At 39.3% G+C, this 10215-nt stretch overlaps 1 protein-coding gene across 1 annotated transcript; it reads left to right on the top strand.

Annotated features, from left to right (window-relative positions):
• Positions 1 to 5548: 5548 nt before the first annotated feature.
• On the top strand, positions 5549 to 9387 carry DNAJC28 (DnaJ heat shock protein family (Hsp40) member C28). Its single transcript, XM_033146953.1, has 3 exons — positions 5549 to 5670; positions 6725 to 6817; positions 8011 to 9387. Exon 3 carries the CDS (start codon positions 8101 to 8103, stop codon positions 9217 to 9219), a length of 1119 nt encoding a protein of 372 aa, XP_033002844.1. The 5' UTR covers positions 5549 to 5670; positions 6725 to 6817; positions 8011 to 8100; the 3' UTR covers positions 9220 to 9387.
• The last annotated feature ends 828 nt before the right edge of the window (positions 9388 to 10215 follow it).

Genomic DNA, 10215 nt, shown 5'->3' with positions numbered 1-10215 from the left:
TGTGCAAACCTTTGGGAGGCAGAGACACAAGAGGACATCAGAGGAGGGAGGGAAGGAAAAAAGTGATGGAGGCCATTGTTATCCGGGGCACCCCTGACCATCATTCAAGGCACCCCACGGTACCACGGCACACTGGTTGAAAACCACTGATGTAAATAGTTCCTGCATGAATAAAGCCTTTGAACTCCAGCAACTAAGTGACTATTCCAATCTAATTCACCCAAGATGCAAGGACTGTTAACACAAATAGCCAAAGGGGCACACACACAGTATCACAGCTGAAGTGCAAAAATGGATGTGGTTGTGTGTTATGCATCTTGCAAAACAGGCATCACTACAGCATGCAATTTTGCTGTGTATTTATTGCTTTTCATACTGTAATTCTCAAAACAGCAGCAAAAATAAGAAGAAGAAGAAAGCAACAGGGATGTCTGGAAAGAACAATATACTTAACTAATCCAATATTATTTTTTCAAATGATTTTTTTTTACTTATTTCAATAACATCACACCTTCATTTAGTGCCCTTGTTGTTGATATGAAATGGGAACAAGCTACTATAAATGCCAAGGGGGGGGGGGAGACACACTAATTGACCTTTAAGAAATATGCTGTTGACATTAAACAGCTATTGCCAAGAAGATACATAATTAACATATTGTGAAATATGCCAACATTACCTCTGTAATGAGTTTGCTGAATAATATATAGAAGCCAGGGATTCAAGATATAATGTTCTGAAGAAGACTTAAAGAATGACCAAGTAGAAGATTTCTATCTTCTAACAAATGTAACAAGTAGCTCTATCACAACAACAGAAATTTCTACTTGATTGTAAGTATTAATATTCACTTAATATATTTAGGATTATTTTTTTAAAAAAAACTCTTCATTTAAAAAAAGTTTTAACAAAATTAATTGTGAAGAACTACAATGAAAACTAATCCATCATTCACTATGATGAATGCCATAATTAATATTAATTTCTCTATTCAGATTAACATTAAGGCTGCACATTGTCCTGTACCTACCATTCTAATGCAAGATAAACAAAGTCCCTTTCTGAGTAAACCTTTCTCCACATCTTTTTTTTAAAAAGTATTATAGCCAGTTGCTATAAATGTCCAATAGAATGTGGCATATGGATGTGTATGCAAGGGACAATGAAGTGAACAGGATGCAACCAGAAAACCTCCTACCTTTGCAGAACAATACTGGGTCGTTAAAATGTCCTTCCAGAAAACGCTCACCCCCTGCCTCTCACCCCACATACACAATCTTCAAAAATTGTCAGGGAGCCACAAGTTTGTACATCCCTTTTATTGACAGGAAATGTCAACAATAGAAAGTCTCTCAGTCAGCCAGACTAGCAGGCTGAAAAGCAAGCAGCTGTGGGTGGGAGGAGGAACTGGCCTTGGAGAACATATTGTTGTGCTTTTTCCAAGCTCAATTTCCCCCACAATCTTAATTTAAATTATGGGGAGAAATTGATCTCTCTTTCGTGACTTAAAAGGGAGTTGTGGAGGGTGTGTGAGTGTGAGAGAGAGAGATGGATTGGCCAATGGTTTAAATTTTAGATTGTTATGACACCCCATTCCCCCAAGATAACTTGTGATAAGGGGCAGGATATAATTCCTGTAAATGAAAATGCTGCAAGAGAGCAGTTTGATCATGCAAACTGGGGCCACGCATGGATCATTCAAATTAACTCCATTATTCCCTCCTTTTTCCAAGGAGCTCAGGGTGTTCCTTCACAACAACCCTGTGAAGTAGGTTAGATTGAGCCGTGGTGGCTGAGAGGGATTTGGTTGCCCCCACTACCCAATGCCAGCTCTCAAAATGTGCTTGTCCCTGACATATACACAACATACTATATATTAAAGATAAGCCATATCACCACCCAGAGGAATGTTTTGATTAGAAAGAGGGCTATTTTGGAGTTATTTCTATCGTACAGGTACCAATTTGAGGCACTGAGTAACTTTCCTGCATCTGAGAATTCTGCACAGAAACCTAATACTGTATGTTGAACTCTGACATGTACCCACCAACATCCATGTGGGGTATGTGTGTGAGTTTGTATTGATATGTTCTTACAATATGGTGATCCATTGTTACCACCTTTACAAAGAAATCGAAATTTCCTGTGCTGCTGTCTCACAGTGCTGATACTCTATCTATATCCCAATCCTGTAATTTCCAAGAAACAGCAATGCTGTGGATCTAAAGGTACTGTTTACTTTTTAGAACTCAACTACTTTTTAGAACTCAACTACTGCTGCTTAGAAGCTGTTGAGCCAAATAACCCAATGGCTGCTGTTGTCCAATGCCACCAATCTTTGTTTTTCTGTTTATGAAGATTCCAGTGTCTGAGTTTGAACATAAGAGTCTTCCTGAATCAGGGCAAAATCCTTCTAGTCCAGCATCCTGTTCTCATAGCGGCCTATCTGTACTTTTCTCTTTTTTTCTAGGTTGCAGGCAGAAAATCAAATGAGAAGCAACCATGGTGCTGCTTTGCCCTCCCCTGCAGCACTCATTAAGCCTCTGAGCAAGCCAACATCCACCACTCAAGTTCCCATCTTAAAAGGATGCTTAATTTTACAATACCAAAAAAGAAAGCATTGCATAATGTAATAAAACAACAGTCAATATATTACATAAACTTTGATACCTATTTTGTGCCTGTAAACTGGGTGCATTTAGGACAAAGCTGATATTGCCCCGCCTTAGTTACACGCTGCCCCCTTCTCAAGAAATTTTGCGTGCTTCCGGAATGGTGTTTATTGTGGGATCGGTGTGTTGCCTGCATTGTGGTTTTTGTGTGCGTTGCAGCATCCACATGATCCACATTAAGCTCCCAAGTGGAAAACCCCATAGCAATTGTGCTAGCATTCACCCTTTGTGATTCTCACAGACATTCATTCAACATGATAACATTTCCCTGGGTAGACCACCAATCTGTGGTGAAACTCAGCCTAAAATGTTTCATCAATCCAAAACAAAAATAGTGCTGAGATCCTGCTCACATATAAAACAGTTGACTATTTTCAGTGCAGTATTCCCTTTTATCTGCTTCATGCTTGAGTCATCTCATTCTGTCACACCAGATGTAAATTTAAAGACTACAATGTAATACGTTTCCCCTGAGAACTATTGCCTGCTAAAAATTAGCAGATATTTTATCTTAGAACCTCATAGAAAGCCTCATTTATGAAAACAAATGTAAACATAACTTACCGAATGTTTCTAAGGTATTCTGCAATGTATGTAAGTCAACAGTTTGTGTTCTTTCTTCTCTACTGTACTAAGAAGTACTAAAAGGAAACTCTTCAACTTGATACCAGATTAAGTTACATGAACATTTGGTGAAAGGGGGGGGGGAGAGATTGCTTTGTTGCTGGCAGAGAGGATGCCTTGGTCCAAATAGCTGAGAGAACCCAGTGCCTAAAACTCCATCTCCTTGTGACCAATCACAACAGAGGAAGATACAATACATTTGCATTAATTGCATTGTACAATGTGGCTCAAATAACTGACTGATTTAAAGTACATGTGTCTGGTATGAGAATAATAATAATAATAATAATGTAATGAACAAACTGGGGGGAGGGGGAGCTATGTTGCTATACTGTATAAGGAAACCATCAGAAATCAGGAAAGAGCCCAACTTGTCAGGGATCTAAATCAGAATGTAATGATTCAATACAGACTGCAAGACTGCAAGATCTATATTCAAAATGCAACAGGCAGTCAAATTTTGTTAGCCAACAAGGTCCAGTTTGAGAGTAAGCTCTAGTCATTACAGTATTCATTTAAAATTTTTATCTAAATGCTTTTAGACTTTCTAAGCACAAGCTTCACAAAATTATTTATAATACATCACAGTACAATTTTAAAACCTAATAATAGCATAAAGCATATACAGTAATATTAATTTAAAACACAAAATCTTACTAAAGACACTTGATTTCCTACTCTAAAATATGATTGTTTAGAAATATTTCAGGAGTCAGATTCTTTGGGGTGCTAGAAGCATTTCTGAAACTTTTTGTGCTCCTTCACAATAACATTTTCTTTGTCATCCTGAATTTCCTGACCGAATAGAGCAAACTTGCCGCTCCCAGTTTGGCAGTTGTTTATGTCTCCAGAATTAGATATTGGTGAACGACTAAAGTTCTATTAAGCATTTCAAAGACATATTGCAGAGTTTGATGTTTCACAAGGTTTACAAGACAAAAATATTTTTAAATATATTCTTCTGACACATTCACATCACTCATGTATCATCTGCAACCCATAGGCCTATAAGGTAAAGAGACTAGCAACCTGAAGTGATTAACTCTGTGAGGGACAGAGTGGCCAGAAAGATGATATCATATGTTAGCAGGGGTCAGCAACCTTTTTTAGCTGTGGGCCGCTCCACCATCCCTCAGACCATGTGGTGGGCAGGACAATTTTTTTTTGGGGGGGGGGGGAGGGAAATGAACGAATTCCTATGCCCCACAAATAACCCAGAGATGCATTTTAAATAAAAGCACACATTCTACTCATGTAAAAACACCTAGCAGGCCCCACAAATAACCCTGAGATGCATTTTAAATAAAAGGACACATTCTACTCATGTAAAAACATGGTGATTCCCAGACCGTCTGTGGGCCGGAATGAGAAGGCGATTGGGCTGCATCCGGCTCACAGGCCTTAGGTTGCCTACTCCTGTATTAAGAGTCCTGGGGGGAGTCCATCTGTTTTTGATGTGCATATGTAGCCTACTACAAGTATATACATTTAGACTGTTGTTTCTCTGCACAAGTGTAGATGTTTCAAGAAACAAGGACAGAAATAAGAAACCACTGTGTGTCAGTGGATTTACAAATCAGATTGGTTATGTTTACTAGCACCCCGTGTATGCTCAGAGGTACTCATTGCTGAACACGTAATCCACAGCTGAGTCCTTGCAACGAAAACAACTTCCGATTAGCCCTGTTTTAGGCGGAAAACCCAGATTACATTACAGAGATTGCTAACCTGCATAGCTGTCAACCTTTTCCTTTTTTGCGGGAAATTCCCTTATTATAGTATTGGGAAACAGCAGGGAGGGTTGACAGCTATGTGTATAGCAGTGGCAACAGCAGGGAGGGTTGACAGCTATGCTAACCTGTAAAATATCCAAAACTATAGGTGCAAACGGCGAGCAACATCAACCTGCCTCAGACGGGTATGACAACTATGACAATCATCACCAACATTTTATGTGCACAAAGGAGCCACGGTTAAGTACCAAAAATGTAAAATAAAAAATGAATCTCTGCCCAGTCACACACGGACAAAGAAAAGAAAGAAAAGCCTGCAGCTGTGAGTAGTTCTAGATGCAAATAAGCGCATCTACTTCCGTCCTGCTTTCCTCTCCTTTTTAGCAAGCTTCACCTTCCTCTCCTTTGCATAGAGCGGATGACGCATACGACGCCTTTACAGGAACTACGTCTCCCACAATCCCAAGCGGCACAACGAGCAGCCAGTGGACCTTGGTCTAGGGCAGCGGGGGCGGGGGTCGCTCGGGCAGCCTCCTTGATAGACGTTAGGAGGGGAAGGCCGTTCGTTAAAGGGCACAATGATAAATACATAAAACGCACCAGGCGCGAGAGAGGTGGCTGGATGGAGGGGCAAAGAGAAGGTGAAGTGGGCGGGGGTGGTGCAAGGAAGGCGAGTGGAGGGCTTGGCAGGACGGATGTGTAGCTTGGGCTGCTGGTGGAATCCAGGCTCCTGTTATTTCACTCTATCTAGGGGGGGGGGAGCGGGGGGGGTCTTTTAATGCAACCTCCGTTAAAAAAAAAACCCAATCTATTTATTTATTGTACTGTATATCATTTTTATTTGTTTTTAAACAAGAATATAGAACAGAAGCAGTCATACAGATGTAGACGAATTTACAAAGTCTGTCAAGAAAAGGGGGACTAGATATATAGTTTCGTATGCAGTCTTAGATACAGATATTTAAAGAATAGTTATATACTGTAGTTTTAACCTTGGAATGTTATTATGAGTTATGGTAATAACAGAGAGGCAGCAGCTGTTACCTTTGCAACAGGCCAGGCAAGGAAGTGGAACATATACAGTATACAGTAAATGTATCAGCCCTACAGTATTTAAAAACAATTTTGAGCTGCGGGAAAGGCTTAACTAGCATTTTCTGACATGGTTGTGCATGTCTCCTTTGTGCTTGAAGAATTATCCTGTACCTGTAGTCCTGTATCTCCTTAAGAGTAATTCCCACTAAACTGCTGAGGCCCTGTCCACCCATTTAAAGCAGTATCATGGCACTTTAAATAGTCGTGCCTTCCCCCTGGGAGACATAGTTTGCTAAGGGCGCTGAGAGGTGTTGGGAGAACCCTATTCTTCTCACAGAGCTCATTTTCTCAGGGAACTCTGGGAATTGTAGCTCTGTGATAGGAATAAAGGTCTCCCAACAACTTTCAGCACCCTTAACAACCTACAGCTCTCCCAATTATTTGAGGCAAGACATGGCTGTGTAAGGTGGTACCATACTGCTTCAAATGGTACGCATGGAGCTGGAGATTGTCCTTAATAAATTTAGAAAATGGTAAGGATGGGTAATACAATGAAAACACTGTTCAATGCATTGATATAACAAAATATATGTAAGTGCTTTAAGTGATGCACCAGCTACTCATCCTAATTGATAATTATTTATATTTGACTTTTGATAGGGATTTTCATATTTCAACAGTCTAAAAAAGGTGGTGGAAGATTTTAGTGTGTTCAAGACATGCAGAATTACCATGCTTCTGGAAAAATTAAAGGTAGCACGCTAGTAGCTCTTTGCTTTCTGGTAAAGAACATTTCATAACATTTCATAATTGCACCTGGAATAACACATTTCCTGCTGTAATTGCATGAATGGGATTAGGCTGCTTGAAGTGGAATTACTTGTATGTAGCTGACCTGATTACAGTACGTTTGTTTAGATGATTAAAATCCTGGTAAATTACCAGTTACAGTAAATTGAAATTTTGTGATACCTGCACGTAGCTAGATTGTACCTTTACAAATTACTAAACAAAAATGAACATTTGATTGTTTGGAGGAAAACCAATCTGTAACATTATATATACAGTACAAGTGAGATTTGCAACAAAAAGTTGCTGTGTATCTTCGCACATCCTTGCAGAAGTGTTCCTGTTCAGGTTCCTGCCAGCCAGCTATGTTCAAGATGTAAAGTGCTCAAGCAGGGCCTTTTACTATGTTACTATGTTACTTTTTTGTAGCTACTGAACATTGTAGAAATGCATATGCATACAAATAATGTGAGTTATGCTAACTCCTCACTGAGCCATTTTTTGTGGGTGGCGGTGTGCCCTTTTTGGGTGGATGGTTTAACTTCTGAAAATCTTGGGGTTCTTTTGAGCATGCTGCTTCTTCCCTCTTGTTTCTCAGTGATCCTGTTTTGGCTCAGTTTCTTTCATTACTCACAACTTGAGTTCATTATGAGAGAGTGATTTCTCTTCCACTAACACACAGCAGGCCAATCAGCATAGCTTAAAAAATGTTCAAATTCCATTGCTATTGTAGAAGTTCCAAACATGGTTATAAAAATGTACCGTAATACACAAAGCACAAAGGCTTGCAAAACAATCCTATGCAAATTTACACAGACTTAAACCGTACTACAGTGGTACCTCAGGTTGCGGACACGATCCGTTCTGGGGTGCCGTTCACACCCTGAAATGTTTGCAACCTGAGCAGCGATATTATGCATGCGTGGAAGTGCGATATTGCGCTTCTGCGCATGCGCGACCTGCGCAGAATGCTTCGCGCGCACAGTGAAATCCGGAAGTGTTTGTAACCCGTGCTGTTAGCAACCCGCAAGCGAACACAACACGAGGTACAACTGTAAACTTAATGGAGTTTGCTGCTTAAGATTGCAGCCTGGGCTACAAAATAAGTGCATGTATTTGTATGTCATAATTAACTTCTCTTTTCTAATATCTCACAGAAAAGAGCTCAGTTCCATCTGAACTTGTTCAGATTTCCAGTTAGATGGTTTATACAAAAGCTGCATTGAAGAGCTGTGAAGTGGCACTGTATGATGATGCTGAGAAAAATACAGTGTCGTGTCTGGATATGCTCAGCATTGGTTCCAAAGAAAGACAAACCAGTTCTACATCATTTTATCTATCACCATAGACTGCTGTCGGATCTCAAACCTAAAAACATCAAAGACTCTTACAGGCTGCTTAACCTTCAGGAAGGCTGTTCAATGGAGGATGTCAGAAATTCATTTCGAGACCTTGCTAAGCAATATCACCCAGACAGTGGATCTGCTACAGCAGATTCTGCAACTTTTGTGCAAATAGAAGAAGCATATAGAGTTGTGCTTAACTATATGACCAAGAAAATGAAATCAAGTGAAAACAATGAGGAGGATGAGGAAGATAAATTCAAATCTAAGACACCACAACACAGACAGTATTTAAGTTTTGAGGGTGTAGGTTTTGGAACTCCAAGTCAGAGAGAGAGACAGTATATGCAATTTAGAGTTGATCGGGCTTCTGAACAGGTCATGGAATACCGAAAGCAGAAAATGGAGCGCCAGCTTGTAATGAGTGATGCTATATTAGCTAAAGATGTAAGGCAAAGTAAGAAGGCAAAAATCACTCAAGCAATCGAACGGTTGGTTGAAGACCTCATTCAAGAATCTATGGCAAAAGGGGACTTTGAGAACCTTAGTGGTAAAGGAAAGCCATTGCAAAAATTTTCAGACTGTCCACATATTGATCCTATGACTCACAACCTGAACCGTATTCTGATAGACAACGGATACCAACCAGAGTGGATTCTCATACAGAAAGAAATACGGGAAACAATTGAAAAACTGAGAAAGGATATGATTGCTTCTAGGAATAAACTGGGAGAGCCAATGACACCACAAAAAGAGAAACAATGGAAGGAATCTTGTGAACAGTTTACAGAAAGCATCCAAGCACTAAACAAAAGAATTAATGACTTCAACTTAGTTGTTCCTATTCTTAGCAGGCAGATGGTACATTTTAATGCTGACAAAGAAATTTCACGTGCACAGGAGAGCTGCAAAAGCCAGATGAAAAGGAATTCTGAAAATGAGACAAAGAAAACAGAAAATGAAAGTAGATCATCTGACATTAAAGCCAGTTTTTTTAAATGGATGAATCTTATTTTGAAATAAGATCACGCTGATAGCCATGTGGTTTAGCTACTAAATGTATACTAAGATTCATATTACTTACAGAAGACATTACATTTTTCAGTTTACTGTCTTAACAGTGTTGTAGAAGTGTAGGAACAAATAAACAAATTTATACCTGCCAGCATTGTTTTGGTTGGCATTCCTTTATTTTTGGGTATGTTGAATTAAATTTTAGAAAAATAAAATGTTAAATTACATTTGCAAATTAGGACATTTAAAAATTGAAGGGAAAACAGACAAGTTTTTGTTCTTGAAGCAAAAGGCAAAAAATGATATTCCTTCCCCACTCAATTTTGTGACTTGTAAGTGAAGGCAGTTGGGAACATAAAGAATGAGTTTGCAAATTCTGTCAGACACAACTGTTGTATATTATTTCATGGTTCCTGCTGTTGTTCCCCATCTGTTGTTTTCAGCTGCAAGGTGAGAAAAAGTGAAAACTTGGCCTCAGTATTTTAAAAATGTATGTTTCTGGATTTCTCCATTGATGACAATATTGCTTTCTTTTCATGCTTTTAGTGCAATTAATGAATATGACTAAGTTAGACCAGTTAATTTCAATGGGTTTGCTTTGAGTAAAGTTTAGCTGAATACCACCCATCCTAGCCTAGGAGTTCCATTGTATTGGGTCCAGAACACTAAATGTACTAAATGTTTGCATGTAGTTTGGCTAGCCTGGGTAGTAAAATATTACTATAATAAAATAGTATTTAATAGGAGCTGATGGTTATATCAGATCTATTTGTGTGCTTTGGTAACCAGCACACCTCAAAATATGATGTCTGTGGCAGCTATGCTTAACCAGCCTGGAGGAAAGTGTGAACAAAGGTGAATAAAAAATCAGTGCATACGATAACTGGGAAGGCAGGGCACACATCCTCCAGGGAAAATAGGCATAGCAACTAACAAAACAACCTGTTCAACAGCTGAGTAACAATTACAAGCTTATTGTGTAAAACACTGTGTGGCAAGGCACTA

The sequence above is a fragment of the Lacerta agilis genome, chromosome 4, assembly GCF_009819535.1.
Source record: "Lacerta agilis isolate rLacAgi1 chromosome 4, rLacAgi1.pri, whole genome shotgun sequence".
NCBI lineage: Eukaryota > Metazoa > Chordata > Lepidosauria > Squamata > Lacertidae > Lacerta > Lacerta agilis.
This window is presented reverse-complemented; position numbering and strand designations above follow the sequence as displayed.

Coding starts and splice junctions, on each gene's coding strand:
- DNAJC28 (XM_033146953.1), top strand. CDS start 8,101: ATGATGATGCTGAGAAAAATACAGTGTCGTGTCTGGATATGCTCAGCA.